General features: G+C 45.0%; 1 protein-coding gene across 2 annotated transcripts in view; it reads right to left on the bottom strand.

Annotated features, from left to right (window-relative positions):
* Nucleotides 1–20341, bottom strand: part of APBA2 (amyloid beta precursor protein binding family A member 2) — a 66947-nt gene that overhangs the window by 21424 nt on the left and 25182 nt on the right. For both annotated transcript variants that reach the window (XM_087703966.1, XM_087703967.1), the window contains exons 2-4: nucleotides 8562–9544; nucleotides 1781–1861; nucleotides 875–911 (exon numbers count right to left, since the gene is read on the bottom strand). In XM_087703966.1, the coding sequence (XP_087560092.1) occupies nucleotides 875–911; nucleotides 1781–1861; nucleotides 8562–9515 (1072 nt within the window). In that variant the 5' untranslated portion in view covers nucleotides 9516–9544. The remainder of the gene's footprint in view (nucleotides 1–874; nucleotides 912–1780; nucleotides 1862–8561; nucleotides 9545–20341) is intronic.

Genomic DNA, 20341 nt, shown 5'->3' with positions numbered 1-20341 from the left:
CCCTAATTGACTCATGAGTATCGAGCCAAGTTTCAATACTAAAACTAGCCATTTATTAGGATCACCATTAGGCAAGGCCGACTTTTCGCAGTCAGGTCTAAGCTTTGTTTGAGTTACAGCTGAACCTTACCCCTCTTCCTTCCCTTCCCTCAGTCTGTGTCATAAATCACATTCCCCAATGAGGTGCACCCCTCCTGAGCCTGCTGCAGTCATCTGAGATCCGACTTTAGCCGAAAGTATGCGTGGAATGCGCTCCCCACTTCTTTCACTATGGCAACTTTAGGAGTTGACACGGGGCCTTTTCAGCCAATGTTGCAACACCCCCCCCCCCCACATTTCTACCCAGGAATCAGCCTCTCTTCCTCTCACTGGGGCTTCCTTCCAATCCAGGCAGCCCTTTCCACAATTACGTCCATTTATCTTCTTGTAGAGAAGGAGGGGGGGGGGGGTGATGAGAGCGTTTCCTTCAGCCAACTTTAACATGAGAGATAAATCCTCTAGCATTGCAAATGAGGCATGGGTGAAGCGAAGCATGCCACAAGCCCCCTGATTCCCAGCAAAGATCCATCAGAGGGATACATTTAAATTTCATTAGGCCACATGCCTGCGCCGGTTATTAAAGTAATATTTAAGCACCCTGGATGGGGAGGGGATACGGAGCCTTGGTCTCAACCCCCTCACAGTGGGAGAGTTCTGAAAAAGCCCGTTTCTTTGATGTACGGTTGCATTCAGAGCTAGGCTTTTAAGGACCAAGAAGGGAACTCTTTCGGTTACAGAATCAGGGCTATTGAGAACTTTCTAAATCCCAAGAGAATCTCTTTAGCAGGGGTGGGATTCTTAGAGGCATAAACATTACAATCGGGAGGGTCCTTACCATCCACAAAGCTTGGGAAAGACGGTACCTTCTTGGTCTGTGAGGGGATAAAATTGATAAAAGAGGGATTGATCATTTTGAATCTTAATATCATGCCAGATAAGGAAGCTGTTTTTCTCTCTCTCCCTTTCCCTCCCTGCCACCCTCTCCCTCTTTCTCTCTCCCTCTCTCTCTCTCTCTCTGTGTCTCTCTCTGTGTATCTCCCTCCCTCTTTCTCTCCCTCTCCCCCTCCCTCCCCCTCTCCCTCCCTCTCCCCTTCCTTTCTCTCTTAGTCTCTTTGTTTTTCTGTCTTTGTCTCTGTCTCTCCTTCCCTCCCTCTCCCTCTGTGTCTCTTCCCTCCCCCTGCCCTTCCCTCCCTTTCTCTTTCTCTGTTTCTCTGTCTCTGTATCTCTCTCCCTCCTTCCCTCTCTTCCTCCCTCCCTCTCCCCTCCCTCCCTTCCTTTCTCTCTCTTTGTTTTTCTGTCTTTGTCTCTGTCTCTCCCTCCCTCCCTCTCCCTCTGTGTCTCTTCCCTCCCCCTGCCCTTCCCTCCCTTTCTCTTTCTCTGTTTCTCTGTCTCTGTATCTCTCTCCCTCCTTCCCTCTCTTCCTCCCTCCCTCTCCCCTCCCTCCCTTCTTCTCTCTCTGTTTTTCTGTCTCTGTATCTCTCTCCCTCTCTCTTCCCCTCCCCTCCCCCCCTCTCTTTGTTTCTCTGCCTCTCTATCTATTTGTTATTAACAGATAACATTACACTTCTGTTTTGATCAATTTAGGTCCCACTGCGCCCCCCACCCCACCCCCGCGAGTGGTACATCCAACATCTACACACACAAACACAGGTGCAGGTGGACCAACAATATTTTGCAGCTTCAGAACAGCACAAAACAGAGAGGAGGAAAAAGAGAGATCTACTTATATTCCAGGACTTGCCTCCGGCATATTATTGTTGTCGATGGGCCCATTGAGATCACAACGCTGTTGCTTCCTAGGTTGTTCTAAGCCGTTGCATACCTACAAAGGGGAGGGGGAGAGAGAGGGGGGAGAGAGAGAGGGAGGGAGAGAGAGAGAGAGAGAGAGAGAGAGAGAGAGAGAGCATGGCGATCAATATAATGTAGGAGGAAGGGAATCAATGCTAACATCATTTATCACTGCCTCTCGTCTGTGAGTTTTATTGCTCCTGCTGTGGAAATAAGAACTGATTTATGCATTGACTGGTTGGGCAGCACAAGGAAGATTTAAGTTTCCATCAAGCGCTTGGATAGATGGCCCTTTCCACTAGTTCTGAATTCCACATTTCCCTGTGGATTTGTTGAATGGATGCTGGAGCAGTTCAGAGGGACACACAACCCACACTCTATTTGGGAAGGAGCAAATTAAAGTGTGGGTCAAGGAGAGATACACCAAGGAGTTACTTTTGCCGGGCACGATCCACGGAGGTCTTCCCCCACCCGAGTCGTCCAATTGTCTATAAGGCGAGGAGTTGTTTCCTCCATCCACGCCTCTCGTGTGAAGGAGGATTTTCAACCAGGGTTGTGTGAACACATCCAGCAGTGCCCCAGAACAATTGCCATCTCTGATGGATCCCGGCTAATCCTCAACTTACAACCGCAATCGGGACCAGAATGTCTGTCCCTGTTGTTAATTGATCCTTGCCTGACTGACAATCCTTCCCCCTCCCATTGGTCATTAAAGGAACCCAGCTTCCCCCATTGACACTGCTTGTTGGAAGCATCTCGGAAGGTTGCAAATGGATCACATTTATGATATGGTCGGACAATCACATCATAAATGAGACGATGTGCATTTGGATCATGTGAATGCATTGGCCATTAAGTGCCAAACCAGTCATAAGTCAGTGTTGTCAGCACTGTTGTAACTTTGGTCACTAAACAATGGTTATAAGAACCGTGGTGGCGCAGTGGTTAGAGTGCAGTACTGCAGGCTATTTCTGCTGCCTGCCGGCTGCCTGCAATTTAGCAGATTGAATCTCAACAGGCTCAAGTTTGACTCAGCCTTCTGTCCTTCTGAGGTGGGTAAAATGAGGACCCAGATTGTTGGGGGGCAAGAGGCTGCCTCTGCAAACTGCTTAGAGAGGGCTGTAAAAGCACTGTGAAGCGGGATATAAGTCTAAGTTCTATTCCTTCCTTCCTTCCTTCCTTCCTTCCCAGTGGTTAGAATGCAGTATTGAAGACCAACTCTGCCCACAATATGGAGTTTGATTCTGACCCACTCAAGGATGATTCAGCCTTCCATCCTTCCAAGGTGGGTAAAATGAGGAGCCAGATTGTTGGGCGCAAGAGGCTGACTCTGTAAACCACTTAGAGAGGGCTGCAAAAGCACTGTGAAAAGTCTATGTGCTATTGCTATAAGTCAAGGACTGCCTGTTGAGATAACAAGGGGGCACCAATCCTTGGCAGGCCTTAAGTAGAACCCAATCAACCTCTTGCTCTGTCCAGGGTCCTGAAATCTCCTTCCTCTGAGGATCCCCTCAGCACAAAACTGAAGGAGTAGATCTCCCCAGTGAAAGTCCATTTCTGTAGAAGGATCCTGAGAAGGATTTCCAAGCAGCATCCTTCTCACCCAAAGGTAGGGAGGGGGTAAATTTATGCAGAACATCTAGGTCTTAAAAGATTTGCATTAATTGAAAGCCACACGCTTTCCGCCAAGGCAGAGAGGCGGAATCCTGACACACTTTCCTCCAGTTCCTTGATCATGTTTATCCTCGCTTGGGAGTAAAATAAAATAAAAATCTAAGCCCCCCCCCCCGCTCGGTTGTAAGTGCAACATGTACCAGCATGCACGGAAAAACTCCCCATGCAACAGAGGTCATATGCAGAAGACGTCTATCGCACTGCCTGGCAACCGCAGATTACTTTGAGAGCAGGGAGCATTAGATCAAAGAGGCAGGTTGACTGCAGAAGGAGAGAATTATTTACAGGATGGAATGACAGCAGATATATTGGCCTTGGGGTGCCCAACAGCCGAGTTTCTCCCTTTCTTTACCAGCCATGGCAGGCTGGGTTATAATTCATTTGGCGTGCCTTTATAGATCAAGTTTAGAAACTGGATTCTATATGAAACCGCCCTTTTCCCCCAACTGTAATTTTACAACCTGCAGATCCATGGATCCACACACACACAAACCCCTAAATCTGGAGTGTTAACAGACGACTTTGAGATAACGCTGGCATTAACTGGGTTCAACTTAATGTGTTGCATAAGCCCAGCCATTTATGGCTTATTCAATAAATTGTGGTTCAATGAAGAATGGCTTCACCCTATATCCCCAGGCCTGGGGATAAGTCCTTAATTTGCCCCACCCGAGTGTTGAATGTAGAATGCATGTTGTGTTTTTACTACTTATTTTGTTTTCATATCGTTTATTGTGTATTGTTCCCCCTCCCTAATGGTTGTAAGCCGCCCTGAGTCCCCTCAGGGAAAAGGGCGGCCTATAAATTTTAATAATAAATAAAATAAAAATAAATAAATAATAAATAAATAAATCTGTGACCCAAGCCACTGATGTCCTCAAAACAGATAAGACGGACAGAGAAAGAACAAATACATCATATCAGCTGCTACCAAACTTGGCATAATTGTAATTAATTAATTAATGGATATTTAACAAGATGACAAACATACCCGATGCTCCAATCTACCCATGGGAAACTCAACATGTCACACATTATTGTAAAACCAAGGCTGATTAATAGGTGCAATTTCAAACCGAGTTCTTCTCTCTTTGCTTTTAAAAAAATAGGGCAATTTTTTCCCTTTCTCCCCTCCCCTCTGTTTGCTCTGTATACGGAATGTCATCAAGCGATGATTTGCTATTTCCAACAAAATATTATGCATTCAGGCTGTTAACTCTCTTGGGACAGCCCCCCCCCCCCAATGCTCTATTTGGAAACTGGGCAACACCTTCCATTTTCCGAAGGCTCCTTTCGGTTTTCTTGTTATCCCTTTTCAATTAATTTCTTTGTAGAGCTATTTTAGAGATGGCGAAGCTTCCTTTTTCTGGGGCAAAAACGTGTATTTAAGGCATGGTAGTCTACATATCAAAATAATTGCTGGTAATTCCTCCCTAGATAGCACTTTGCACCGTAATGTGAAGAAGGAGGAGGAGGAGGAGCAGGAGGAGGAGATGGAAAAGGAGAAGGAGATGGACGAAGAGGAGGAGGAGGAGACAGAAGGGGAGGAGGAAGAGAAGAAGAAGAAGACAGAAGAGGAAGGAGGAGGAAGGAGGAGGAGGAAGAAGAAAGAAGAGGAGGGGGAGGAGAAGGAGATAGAAGAGGAGAAGGAGATGGAAGAGGAGGGGGAGGAGGAGAAGGAGACAGAAGAGAAGAAGGAGAAGAAGACAGAAGAGGAAGGAGAAGGAGAAGGAAGGAGGAGGAGGAGGAAGAAAGAAGAGGGGGAGGGGGAGGAGAAGGAGACAGAAGAGGAGAAGGAGAAGAAGACAGAAGAGGAAGGAGAAGGAGAAGAAAGGAGGAGGAAGAAAGAAGAGGAGGGGAGGAGAAGGAGATAGAAGAGAAGGAGGAGAAGGAGACAGAAGAGGAGAAGGAGAAGGAGACAGAAGAGGAGGAGAAGGAGAAGGAGAAGGAGAAAAAGACAGAATAGGAGGGGGAGGAGGAGGAAGAGAAGGAGACAGAAGAGGAGGAGGAGGAGAAAGGAGGAGGAGGAAGAAAGAAGGGGAGGGGGAGGAGAAGGAGACAGAAGAGGAGAAGGAGAAGAAGACAGAAGAGGAAGGAGAAGGAGAAGGAAGGAGGAGGAAGAAAGAAGAGGAGGGGAGGAGGAGAAGGAGACAGAAGAGGAGAAGGAGAAGGAGACAGAAGAGGAGGAGAAGGAGAAGGAGAAAAAGACAGAATAGGAGGGGGAGGAGGAGGAAGAGAAGGAGACAGAAGAGGAGGAGGAGGAGAAAGGAGGAGGAGGAAGAAAGAAGGGGAGGGGGGAGGAGAAGGAGACAGAAGAGGAGGAGAAGGAGAAACACCAAGGAGCTGAGAGAAGAGTCTTAGAGCTACTCCACCATTTTGCCATCCTTGAAGTTCACCTTAGAAAGATCTTGGACTCAACATTTTGGGGAATAAATTTCCTCGCTCCAGATGAAGTGATGGGAAGTCACCAAAGAAGGCTGCATGTTTTCCCCAGCACAGACCACCTACCTTCCCCCTCCCCTTAATTCCTTCTTGCAGCCTATCCATTCTCCTGCATCCCAGGAATTCATGATGAGTCCCAATGATGTACAGAGTGGAAATTCCGCCTCCGCTGAGCAGCGTCTCAAGCGCAGACAAAAGACATCCAAATGCAATTACAGCCTTAATAATCATTAGGGGAAATTCAGCCTGGCTTCCCATGGATAAATAAAATGAGAATTGGAGGGCGCAGATTTCATCAGGCCCAGCTCAGCTCAGCTCAGATCGCCCGGAATACAGACATCTTCCTTGGGAGCCGGAGCTGCTCAACTCAATACGGCTGCCTTCGAAATAAATGTTCCATAACCGCAATCCTAATAAACTGACTACAGATGTTCCCCAACAGCTGCGCATGCAAAAATGGATGGCAAAATTCTGAGCATCCTTTTTTTTTCTAACGGGGAGGGGGGAAGCTGGCTCCATTTTTCTGAATGTTTGAGGACCCAGAAGGACTTCCATTACATGGGTGAACATAGGAGAACAAGCCCAATAGGATCCAGCAGTCCCTCTGCGCTGAAAAGACAAAGCCCACTCTTTCGAAAACAGCAAAGTCCACATTTTAGACATAGATGAAAGCTAGTTTGAAAGAAAAGCCATCCATGTCAAAACTGAACAGCCCTCTCTCAACGGGGGGGGGGGGGGGGAGATACAACCTCATCTATCTCCAGTCTATAATATACTCCTTTCAGCAGTTCCAGGAAGGCCCTCCATCCTTCCCAGCATGAGGCTCTTCTCCAGGGTGTCCTTCCTTCTCCTTAGGGGGCCAAAGTCTTTGAGTTTCCTCTTCAGGTTCTGGCCTTCTAAAGAGCAGTCGGGGTTGATCTCCTCTAGGACTGACCGGTTGGATGGCCTTGCAGTCCAAGGGACTCAATGCAGGAGTCTTCTTCTCCAGCACCAGACTTCAAAGGCCTCCATTCTTTGGCGCTCAGTCCAATTTTTTTAAAAAAAGACCTTCAAAGGGAACATTTGTAAGTTCCTTAAGGGCAGCCTTCTGATTGATTATAACATTTATATTCCTGGGAGATCTAGAAGGTTGACAGCAGTTAAAAGGTAGATTAACTCCCCGCCTCTCTTTTTCAGAAGGACATTTTTTCTAACACATGAAAAGAAGGTAGAAAGACCCTCGCAGAGGGAGCAGGTTGGTCCTTGACTTAGGACAATAAGTGAGCCCCTAATTATTTCCATTGCTAAACAAGGCCGTTGTTATATGAGTTTTGCTCTGTTTAAGACCTTTCTTAAGGCCATGGTTTTTAAGCGAATCGCTGCGGTCATTAAGTGAAACTGGCTTTCTTCCCCAATGACTTTGCTTTGCAGAAGCCAACCTGTGAAGGCCACCAAGAGTGATCAGTGATGCCAGAACAATTTTATTTATTTAGAAAATTGATATTGCTGCCTGCAGGGTGACTCAAGGCGGCTTACAGGACCTAAAAGCATGAGACAGAAGAAATAAAAATAATAAAAAAATAAAAAATAAACCTTCCTCCTTCCTGGGTGTGGCAGGGGAAGGATACTGCAAAATCCCCATTTCCTCCCGATCATCTGGGACTCGGGAGGCAGAGAATAGATGGGGGCGGGGCCAGCCAGTGGTGGTATTTGCCGGTTCAAAATCTTCACCCCAGTCACAACACACAATGTGACCTCATAACTATGTGCCACTTGCCAGGGGATTCGTTGGAAATTCGGTGTGATTAATCTACCATAACTATTTTGCACACCTAATGTGGCAAATGCTTTTGCATTACTGGTCTTTTGCAGTTTTAGTTTTTAATAACTTTTAAGGATTGATACCTTCATATAGTTAGGCCATGCAACTGACAGATTGGAACAGTGGTGAAATTCAATATTTTTTTACTACTGGTTCTGTGGGTGTGGCTTGGTGGGTGTGGCAGGGGAAGGATACTGCAAAAATCCCCATTTCCTCCCGATCATCTGGGACTCGGGAGGCAGAGAATAGATGGGGGCGGGGCCAGCCAGTGGTGGTATTTGCCGGTTCAAAATCTCCGCTACCGGTTCTCCAGAACCAGTCGGAACCTGCTGAATTTCACCCTTGGGATTGGATGCCAAATTACGATTTTAATATAGATCTTATTTGTTGCTCATTATTTTATTCTAGAATTATTAACTGGATAAATTCCTGGAGTGTTTTGATTTGTTCTGGTCTCTGGTCTTTGACTGTAATAAATTTGATTTGATTTGATTTGCCCGGGGCCCGGATTTCGATCACAGAATTGTGGGGAGGCTGCAATGGTCATAAATCACCTTTCTCAGTGCCGTTGTAACTCCAAATGGTCACTAAATGGATGGCTGTAAGGGCTATTTGTCAGCCTCTATTTGAACCGCTGAACTGCAGATAACAGTCAGCTGAAGTGGCCTGCAGTACTGGCACCCTAACCACTGCGCCACCTCGGCTCCTTGGCGGTTGTTCTTTCTTGGATTTTGAATGAGGCACACCTGGCACTGCCTGTGTTATGCTACCAGGAGGCCTGAACCCCCTCGGCACAGAAGGAGGACCTCCGACTCACCTGTTCTTGTGGCCAGCTCTGCCTGTCCTCCGGAGTCTTGGACTTGGTTTTGAAGCCTCTCGGGGCATCTCCGAGTTGCTTGGAGGCTGGAGGGATGTTCAAGGATTTGGGCCGCCCCAGATGCCGATTGGCCGCATGGCCGGACTCTCCCTTGGGACACGTCTCTGCATAGTCATTGGGCACGTTCTCAGTCCCGTCGTGTTCCGGGCTCATTTCCGATGCGCTGTTAATGCTGTTCATACTCATGCTCATCTTGATCTCCGCCACTATCTGGTCGATGTCTTCTTCTTGTTCCTCCAGATCCCCCTCTTCGCTCCTGCCACGGTACGGGGACATCCGGCGGGAGTTGCCATTGGCTTCCGGGGAGTAGTAACCCCCTTCGCTGGGATGGCAATACTGGAGGCTCTCGTCTTGATCCTGGATTTCTAGGCAGGCCACCTCGCTTTCCAAAATCTGGATGCAGCCTTCGTGGTAGCCCACCGCTTCGGCCACGTTATCCTGGTGCTGAATCTTGGTCTCCACCCATTCTCCCTCCTCAATAGCTTCCTGGCACTCGTCCGTCTCTACGTGATGCTCTTCTTGGGGGACATACTCTTCCCCGTTGCAGTCCATCCCTTCCAGGTAGCTGTCATCCTCCGGACAATATCGGATATAGTAGGTGATTCCTTCCTCTTCCTCTGGAAGTCCTTCATCGTAATCCTCCTCTTCCGAAGTGTTGTTGACATAATCTGAACTAGAGTCCCCGTCTGCGCTGTTGTCGATATGCTCAGAGTCGACTGGGGGGAAGCCACCTGGACCAACTGAGATCACCTTCTCCACATAGTCTTCCCCAGGCAAAGGACTTTTGGCCTTTTCGGCTGCTTGGCCATGGGGAGAAGAAGGGCAGGCTCTTGTCCGGTGATCCAGCATGGTCGCCGTGGTGCTTTGGCATTTCCTGCTTGCCATGGTGGACATCTTAAACGGCAGTCATGTCTTTGCTCTGGCTGCGGAAAGAGTGAAATGGAAATAAGAATTACAATTAAGAATTGCCCAAAAGGAGAGCAACAACAACGCTACCAGGCGGTGCTAAAACGAAGGGTTTCAATTTATCCAGGGTGGTGGGTTGCAATAGTCATAACCAGGTTTCATGACTTACTCCAATACTTGGGTACTTGAGAGGCCGCCTGCTGCCAATTACCTCCCAAAGACCCGTTAGATTACACAGGGTTGGCCTCCTCCGGGTTCCGTCCACCAGCCAATGCCATCTGGCTACCACCCGAGGGAGGGCCTTCTCTGTGGCAGCTCCGGCCCTTTGGAATGAACTCCCCACGGAGATCCGGACCCTCACCTCTCTCCAGGCCTTCCGGAAAGCCGTCAAAACCTGGCTGTGCCGGCAGGCCTGGGGTTGATGAGTTCCCCTCCCCTCTCGACCTGTGTGGCTGTGTGACTCTTGGTTATTTTTAATTACTTGTATTGTGTTCTATGTTCCGTTTCCCTCCTTGAGTTGTTCGCCGCCCTGAGTCCCTCCCGGAAAAGGGCGGCATACAAATAAAATAAATCTAAATCTAATCTAAATCAATAACAAGAACAGGTGAGATTGTCAAACATTTGTGGGACGATCCATCTTTGCTATAGTGAGACACGTTGTGAAGGAATCCAAGCAGTAATGAGGAGAAAAATTCTACCCTGGAATGGCTTAACCTAAAACAAATTATATACGTCTAGGGGGCCCCAAAGCCTTAAGTGAAGTTTCTACTCCCCTCAGAGACCTTATTTAGATGCTTCTAAGAGGTTTCACCCACGCAGTAACTTAAAACGGTAAAGACGCTTCCATACAAAATGGCCAGCCGTCTTTGAATGAAGTTCAAATCTAGGAGCTCCTACTCAACACACCCAACACAGAAAAAGAAGTTGGCTTCAACTTTTATTATTATTATTATTATTTAATAAATTTATAGGCCACCCAATCCCAAAGGACTCCGGGCGGCTTGCAACAATTACATTTAAAAAATAGAAGAGTTAAAAACAAAGAAACATAGGTTAAAAAAAAAAAAGCCACAATATCCACCCAGTCTAATCAGGGCTGGATCTCAGTCATGAGGTCAACAGCCCGGGGCCTGCGGGAATAGCCAGGTCTTAATAGCCTTTCGGAAGGCCATGAGAGTGGGTAGGGTCCGGATCTCTGGGGGTAGTTCGTTCCATAGGGTCGGAGCGGCTACAGAGAAGGCTCTCCTCCGGGTGACTGCCAGCCGACATTGTCTGGCTGACGGCACCTGGAGAAGGCCCACCCTGTGGGATCTTATCGGTCGTTGGGAGGTATGTGGCAGAAAGATTAATCATGCCCTTCCTTCCCCAGAAAATAGGAAGCACGTCAAAATGATGGAGGTTGGAGAGACACCGTTCTACAGTTTGGAGAACATCATAAGGGATCTCTTGAGCAGACAAAAACGTGACTTTCTGCTGCATCTTGCCTCACTCGCCATATGTCTCCATAAAATTAATACACACCCCCTGTTCATGCATTAGAAAGGAGTGAAGATCAAAAAAAAAGGTGACAAAACAATTATGACTACAGGGAATAGCATCATTGTAAGCTTAGGTAAGCTTCACATTCAATTACGGTTTCAAAACTCTCACGGATGGGGACACGGCCCCGGTGAGCTTGGTGCAGAATCTTCATATTAAATCAAGCGGTGCCATTTAAGGCAATATTGATTTATCACCATAAATGTGATTAAAAAGGGGGAAATAAGCTGAGATTCTTAACAGCAAATACTAATGAGACTCCTAGTTATTCTCACCAATAATGGCTTGCAAAGCTACTGGACCCTTTAATCTTCTTTAAGTTGACAACTCTTTAAATTTCGCCTTCATTTAGCCCGAGAGGCTTTTAAAAACAAAAACAAAAATCAGCAAGGAGAAGGTGTCACTCTCAATGAGGCCTGGAAACTTGGTAGAAGAAACAAAAGCTAACAAGACAATAAAAGACTTCTTTTATTTCATTTTAAGATATGATTCAGAGGTGTCTACCTATAAATCCATTGCTGGATTACCATTCCATTATTTGGATAATATCACAACTATTCTGATCCTAGAAACAATGTTTGTTTGTTTCTTTAGAAAATGTACATACCCACCCATCTTAAATACATAACTCTGGGTGACAAAAAAAATCCGTAGAAAATCCATAGAAATAAGGAAAAACATAAGCCATTAAAAATTATTCAATGGAATAAAAAAATGATAATTGAGGCTCTTCATAAAAACAAACATTGATAAATTGGGTTTCCTAAAATCCTGGCCTAACATCTGGGGAAAACAGCAGGAATCAGGACTAATAGCAATAGCAATTAGACTTATATACCGCTTCATAGGGCTTTCAGCCCTCTCTAAGCGGTTTACAGAGTCAGCATATCGCCCCCAACAACAATCCGGGTCCTCATTTTACCCACCTCGGAAGGATGGAAGGCTGAGTCAACCTTGAGTCGGTGAGATTTGAACCGCCGAACTGCAGAACTGCAGTCAGCTGAAGTAGCCTGCAGTGCTGCACTCTAACCACTGTGCCACCTTGGCTCTCTAAGCCTATCCAGCTTTGCAGGAAGTTGTTTCAGGCACTGTGGGAAGTTAAAAAGACGCAGTAGTGAAACTCCCCACCTCCCGTCACCCCAAAAATATCACACAATCCCTGCCTTGGCTTACCTAATGGCCTCAACCTGAACAACCCTGGATCTTGACTAAGGGAAGTCTAACCATGCGCGAGGAAACCTCTAGTTCAGGATCAATTGAGTTGTGTTGAGTTGGGTTGGGTTGAATTGAGTTGGGTTGGGTTGAGTTGGGTTGAATTGAGCTGGGTTGGATTGAGTTGGGTTGGGTTTGGGTTGGGTTGGGTTGAATTGAATTGAGTTGGGTTGAGTTGTGTTGTGTTGGGCTGGGCTGAATTGAGTTGAGTTGAATTGAGCTGGGTTGAATTGAGTTGGGTTGGGTTGGGCTGGGTTGAATTGAGTTGAATTGGGTTGAGTTGGGTTGGGTTGGGCTGGGCTGGGTTGAATTGAGTTGAGTTGGGTTGAGTTGGGTTGGGCTTGGCTGAATTGAGTTGAGTTGGGTTGGCTTGAGTTGGGTTGGGTTGGGTTGAGTTGAGAAATAACAATCTCTTATTATTTCTCCTGGCAAGTGCTATTTTCTCAGCGGCTATATATATATTATTTGTAATTTTGTTCCATGGTTTTTAATCTTGTTTTTTTAGTAGTGTTAGCAGACCAGGGAATACATATTTGAGATGAGCAGCCATACAAATGGGCTAAATGAACAAACAACTAAATATTGCACCATTATAAAAAAATCAGGAGGAAAATGTGATAGTTTTTCTCACATTCCCCCAAGCTCAGCAGCATCATTTTGCACACCAAAGCTCAAGTTGCTTCGCCCAGGGTGAATGCGCCAAAATCAGTTTGGCCTTTGTTGGCCCTGTGCCTCTCCAGAGCACTGCTGCGGAGAGAATCACATTGCCAGAAGAAACAGAGTTAAGGGTCTCTTTCTTTAGTGAGGTTTGGAATTATGGTTCCTGAAAAAAAAAAAAAGCTTTTCTGCAATGAGAGAGTGGCAGTGAGCCCCCCATTAACTCCCCCCCCGCCCTCCAGGAATGATAATTGCACAGCAATTAAAAGCAGCAAGTCCTATCGATTAGTTATACCTGAATCATGCATCCAAGAGACCAAAGGAAATCAATGCATAACTTGATTTCTTAATTTCTTTGCAGTCCAATTCGAGGCACAGAAACGAGATGGTCTCATAGAACAGACTGCATCGGTAGCATGAAAAAACTCACCACTCCATAAGTTTCCCAATTTTTTTTTGGCAATTAAAAGAAATGGTAATGACATGAAAGCATTGGTACAAAAGTTGGCAAAGAGCATGGATCTCTTCCCCCGCCCCCCAAACCATAAGATTTTCAACATTCTTCTGCTTTTTCTGGATGGCGTCTGAAGCCATCCTTGTCTGGTTAACCCTCTACATTATTCTTTCTACAGGATATACTTTTCTTCTGAGGGGAGGCCGCCTGTCAGGCCTGCGGCATCTTTTCCTTTGGATCTTTGGCCTGCCACACTTTCTATTATTCTACTGTGCATTTTCTATTGTGGGAAAATGCAGGGGGGGTGTTGTATGGAGTGAACCTGGCTGTTCCGACAGGCCTGGGGTTGCTGATCTATAAATCAGGTCTATATATCTATAGACCTGATATATCTAGATAGATATATCTAGATATATCTATCTATCTATCTATCTATCTATCTATCTATCTATCTATCTATCTATCTATCTATCTCTCTGTCTCTGTCTATCTATCTATCTATCTATCTATCTATCTATCTATCTATCTATCTATCTGTCTCTGTCTCTGTCTCTGTCTCTGTCTATCTATCTATCTATCTATCTATCTATCTATCTATCTCTCTGTCTCTGTCTCTGTCTCTGTCTATCTATCTATCTATCTATCTATCTATCTATGTCTCTGTCTCTGTCTATCTATCTATCTATCTATCTATCTATCTATCTATCTATCTATCTATCTATCTATCTATCTATCTATGTCTCTGTCTGTCTCTGTCTCTGTCTATCTATCTATCTATCTATCTATCTATCTATCTATCTATCTATCTATCTATCTATCTATCTATCTATCTATCTATGTCTCTGTCTCTGTCTATCTATCTATCTATCTATCTATCTATCAATCTATCTATCTATCTATCTATCTATCTATCTATCTATCTATCTATCTATCTATCTATCTATCTATCTATCTATCTATCTATCTATCTATCTATCTATCTAGCCAAATGTATGTTGTGTTTTTTAAATTGTTTTTGTTTTTCTCCCCTATTTGTAATTTTATTTTATTTCGTATTTGTAAGCCGCCCGGAGTCCTCCGGGATTGGGCGGCATATAAGCTCATTAAATTACGAATTATAATTATTGAGATGCTATGTAGCCATAACAACATTCTTTCTAGAAAGCCAAGGTCGTTCTTTGTCTTTGCACCTCCACACCTGACCAGAACTGGATGGGTGGAAGCTGCCAGCATGGCAGTGGGAGATTGGACCATGTGATGGATTTGGGGGGGGGGGGGCAAGATCTTTAACTTTCAGCTGGGTGGGGAAAACCGGGAAGCTTTCAGATTCAGGTTTTTCCAGATGTGCCAACATGGCTCTCTTCATAAATTGGAACTTTGAGCAATACTTTGCCTTGGACTCTGATTTAATTGTGGATGCGATTTGGAACCCTGACGGTGCTTTTCTCAAAACAATAGAGCTGAAAAAATCAGCTTCTCAAGGCATAGCCGACAACTGAGCACTTCGCCCTTGCTACGGCGTCTCTTGCGTTGTCACACCATCACCCGGCTAATTTAATTTGATGGCATTTGCATTTATATTATTTCATCACCGCGCTGGAATCGGAGTGGGCTTTTCGTGCTTCGCTCCCAAGCAATGTTTAGGAGATTAGGTTGTACAGAACCAGCGGTCATTACAAGCCAGCAATTATTCCCTCAGTTGTCACTGAAATATAATTGATTCCAACAGCTAGCAACTTCCTCGGTCAGGGGCCAGGCAAGAATGCAAAAATAGTCACCCTGTTTGTAGATGTTGTGGGGAAATATATGTGCCCTTGATGGATTGGAACCAGCCGAGCAGCCAATCAAAACTGACTGGGTGGGAAGTTCACTGTTGAAGTGGGGGAGATGTCTTTGGAGATCCCCAAATTCAGAGAAAATGTATGCAAGGTATTTTTAAAAAATAATTAAATGTATATGCTGCCCATCTCACCGATAAAGCAACTCTGAGCAGATAGTAGACCCAGAAAGCATCACTTATTTCTTAGTAGTCCTACCCATCCATCAACTGCTCTTCTCAAAGAGTTGGGAAAGAAAGAGGCCTTCAGAGATTAGAAGAAGAAGAAGAAGAAGAAGAAGAAGAAGAAGAAGAAGAAGAAGAAGAAGAAGAAGAAGAAGAAGAAGAAGAGGAAGAGGAGGAGGAGGAGGAGGAGGAGGAGGAGGAGGAGGAGGAGGAGGAGGAGGAGGAGGAGGAGGAGGAAGAGGAAGAGGAAGAGGAAGAGGAAGAAGAAGAAGAAGAAGAAGAAGAAGAAGAAGAAGAAGAAGAAGAAGAAGAAGAAGGAAGAAGGAGAAGGAGAAGGAGAAGATGGCAGAGACTTTTTCATGGACGTGGTATGGAATCCTTGCATGACTAAGAGTTTAGAGCGGCCAAAATTCATGGAGTTTGACTGGTCAAAGGGGAGCAGCGGAAGGAAGGAAGAGTCGGACATTCCAATGCTCTACCAAAAAGAAGCTTCATGGATCAAATCAAGCCATGCCAAATTCTGGGATGGTCTACTCTAGCAGATGCCGAAGATAATTATGGTGGAGAAGCCAGGGGTGTCCAACCTTGGCGACTTTAAGACCGGTGGACTTCAACTCCCAGAATTCTGGGTGTTGAATTCCAAAGGTCTCCAAGTTGCTATGGTTGAACACTCCTGCTTTAAGCTTTGCAATTTTTGCGATCGTGAAAGCCATCAGAAATTGAAGGAAAGACATCAGAGGTTGAGGTCTCCTTAACAGGAAATTAATTTCAAGGTGGTTTGCCCTTCTCTGATCTCTGAAAAAGCTCTTCATTTTATATTTCTTTATCTACCCCCACCCACTCCCCCGACTTGATGACAAAGGTGACCTTGTTATCAGGATTTCATTAAAAAAAATGTTCAGACGGACTGGAACCCGTGGATGCAGAGTGCATACCAATGAGGAAGCGATGTGGACGGATTCCCAGATTCCTTGGCCTTCTCGGCTGATCGGCTGAGATAACGGCTGCATCAGAAGCCACGCGGAGAGAGCAGGAATTAAAACAGCCCACCGTAGGGGCCAAGAAGGGGCTGTTGCCCCCTTCCTATTCCCCCGCAGGGGAAAACGTGTATCTGCTCCCTTACTGGTCCAAGGCAGATCAGTAAGATTTTGGAAAAGATGCAGATCCCTTTGGGGTTTTGGAAATGATCGCTGTGGTTCTGGGACCAAATTGCTGCTCTTCATGCTTCCCTGATTCCAGATCCATGAAACGCCAACTCCCTTCATCTCCCTGGATCTAGTACCAGCTTCTAGTACCAGGGCAGGAGAAGAGGCAACGGGTGGAAACTAATCAAGGAGAGAAGCAACCTAGAACTAAGGAGAAATTTCCTGACAGTGCGAACAACGAACCAGTGGAACAACTGGCCACCAGAAACTGCAAATTCTCCAACACTGAAAGTTTTTAAGAAAAGATTGGATAACTATTTGTCTGAAGTGGTGGAAGGTTTCCTGCCTGACCAGAGGGTTGGACTAGAAGATCTTCAAGGTCCCTTCAACTATTCTATTTCTATTTCTGTTCTACACTCTACACTGCACTCCACTCCTATTCCTATTCTATTCTTCATTCCTCTATTCTACTTTATTCTATTCCTAATCTATTCTTCATTCCTCTATTCTATTTTATTCTATTCTATTCCTATTCCTATTCTATTCTTCATTCCTCTATTCTATTCTATTTCTATTCTATTCTTCATTCCTCTATTCTATTTCTATTTTTATTCCTATTCTATTCTTCATTCCTCTATTTTTTCTATTTTATTTTATTCTATTCCTATTCTATTCTTCATTCCTCTTTCTATTCTATTTCTATTCTATTCTTCATTCCTCTATTCTATTCTATTCCTATTCCTATTCTATTCTTCATTCCTCTATTCTATTCTATTCCTATTTCTATTCTATTCTTAATTCTTCTATTCTATTCTATTCTATTTCTATTCTATTCTTCATTCCTTTATTCTGTTATATTCTATTCTATTCCTATTTCTATTCTATTCTTCATTCCTCTATTCTATTTCTATTTCTATTTCTATTTCTATTTCTATTATTTCTATTTCTATTTCTATTCTTCATTCTTCTATTTCTATTCTATTCTATTCTATTCTATTCTTCATTCTTCTATTTCTATTCTATTCTATTCTACCAACTTTGGCCAGCTAGAAGGATGGAAACTTGGAAGTTGCGTACTGCACAGCTTCGGCAGAGGGGCAAACAGACTGAGCCCCCTCTGCCCATCTTCGGAAGCAGCCCTGTGATTTCCCTAGCCAGCTTCCCAATAAGCGAAGTCAAGGGGGCAGACTGGGATTCACTCATCGACCATTGGATTCACTTATCAGCTGCAATGATTTGCTTAATGACCATGGCAGAAAGGGATGTGAAGTTAGGCACATCTCACTTAACAACTGCTTCGCCTAGCAACACAAACACCAGTCCCAATTGTGGTCATAAGTCTCGGACTCCCTGTACAGTACGTTGTGTAGGGGACACACGAACGAGAGAGAGAGAGAGAGGTGCCAGCTCCTGCTTCTCTGGCATTTTGAGGTGTAAAATGTTTTCAGTCTCATTTTGCCATTTTTAGAGAAAGTCTAGCAAGAGTCTCTGCCAGCTTCCCTTTTAAGCTCAGCTCTTTTCTCAGCTGGCTTCTCCCCCAGCAACTGCTGATGTTTCTACTTTCAGGCACATTCCGCGTCCAATCAGCACTGAGGCTGTATTTTTTTTACTGCACCTCTTCCCATCGAGACTATTCAACCCCTAAAATAAAGATTTCACGTGTGCAACTGGAAAACTACGAGCCGGACTTGAATAAAAGATTGCCAGGGTTCCAAAAAAAACAACAACACCCCCAACGAAATAAAACTCCGAGACTTGAGTTTCCTCAAAGTCCCACTTTATTAGAGATGTCGTGTTGGCACATCTGGGAAAACCCAAATCTGAAAGCTTCCCGGTTTTTGCACCCAGTTGAAAGTTCAAGATCCCACCCCAAACACCCCCCCCAAGTCCATCCCATGGTCCAATCTTCCCCTGCTACAAAGACAGATTCCACCCATCCAGTTCCGGCCAGGTGCAGAGACAAAGATGACCTTGACTTCCTAAGAAGAATGTTATTATGGCTACATATCACCTGACTCCGTATAATCACCCCTCCCATTTTCCCACCATCGAAAATGAATAGTAGAAAGTGAGGCGGGGCCTGAAGTCCAAAAAGAGCCGAGGTGGCGCAGTGGTTAAGGTGTAGTACTGCAGGCCACATCAGCTGATTGCTATCTGCAGTTCAGCGGTTCAAATCTCACCGGCTCAAGGTTGACTCAGCCTTCCATCCTTCCGAGGTGGGTGAAATGAGGATCCAGACTGTGGGGGCGATATGCTGACTCTGTAAACCGCTTAGAGAGGGCTGAAAGCCCTATGAAGCGGTATATAAGTCTAACTGCTATTGCTATTGCTAAAAAGAAAAGGTGGCTTGCAGGCATGATGAAGGTGGCATTCCCCCCCACACACACACACACCAAACTCAGTTACAGTTTTCCTTCTGGTTAAACCAACGAGAGGGCCTCTGTGCATTTCCAACCAGCTATTGTGGAGTCAGCAGTGAAAAACGGTAGCCGTAGCTAACTGTCCTGTCCTGTCACCATGAAATCGATTTTTTTTTTTGTAAAAATAAAATAAAGTATTGGTTCTGCAGAGCTTATTATATATGGCATCCTGATTTGCACAGAGGAGTGAAGCTGCTTGATCTCAATTCTTCGTAGCAAACATACCAATTCTCAGTCAAGGCGACAAGCCTGCTTTCCTCACCAGCTGCAAGCTTAGCTTTGATTTTTGCAAGTGGAGAAGGAGTAGACTCCAAGCACAGAGGCGGTTGTAATGCCTCCAAGCCATCTTTTCTTTTGGAACTTAAGGCCAGCCACCCTTTCTATCGCGGAAAGGAACCGAGAGAGGCATTGAGCCAGTCAACTCTCAAAACCCATGTTCCCAAAATTCCTTCCCACCTCTACGATTATACGATGTAATATATATGACAGCTCTGTGATGACTAGATGTCCTTCAGTGGTGGGTTTCAAAAGTGTTTCGAACCTACTCTGTGGGTGTGGCCTCCTTTGTGGGAGTGGCTTGCCGGCCATGTGACCTGGTGGGAGTGGCTTGCCAGCCGTCCATCCATCCATCCATCTATCTATCTATCTATCTATCTATCTATCTATCTATCTATCTATCTATCTATCTATCTATCTATCTATCTGTCTGTCTGTCTGTCTATCTTTCCTTCCTTTTATCTCTCTGTCCCTTTTTCCTTTTTTTCTTTCATCTCTCACTCTTTCTTTCTTTCTTTCTTTCTTTCTTTCTTTCTTTCTTTCTTTCTTCCTCTTTCTCTCTCTGTATGAGTGTGTGTGTGTGTGTGAGTGGTGGGTTTCAAAATTTTTTGGAACCTCTTCTGTAGGTGTGGCCTGCTTTCCAAGTCCACTGGTGGAACCTCTTCTAACCGGTTCGGTAGATTTGACGAACCGGTTCTACCGAACTGGTGCGAACTGGTAGGAACCCACCTCTGATGTCCTTCCAAAATTATTCACGGAAAAGGATCCTGTGTAAATTGGTAGATCTCCAATTCAATCCAATCTAAAGCAAACCCACCTTGAGACAACGAGCCGATTAGCATTAGAAGATAATAAAACCATCTGGGAAATATCTGCAAAAAGATTACGGTGGAGGGAAGGCGTTAATAATACACAAGGTGTCATTTTAATAAAGGCCTTCTCCAAAATGTTTTTTTTCCTTTTAAGACTGGCTGTTATTTTTGAGACAATAAGCAGATTTTTAAAGGTGGTTTGTGGCATATTGCGTTGCCTTTTTTTTAGAGCTGCTTTATAAATAGATTATGTGCCAGGTGTGCACATTTGCCCGGCACATGAGAAATCAGCTTTAA

The sequence above is a fragment of the Thamnophis sirtalis genome, unplaced genomic scaffold, assembly GCF_051295495.1.
Source record: "Thamnophis sirtalis isolate CommonGarterSnake01/CBP01778 unplaced genomic scaffold, rThaSir2_p1.2 scaffold_2, whole genome shotgun sequence".
Classification (NCBI taxonomy): Eukaryota; Metazoa; Chordata; class Lepidosauria; order Squamata; family Natricidae; genus Thamnophis; species Thamnophis sirtalis.
The sequence above is the reverse complement of the archived record's forward strand: the minus strand, read 5'-3'. Positions and strand labels throughout refer to the sequence as shown.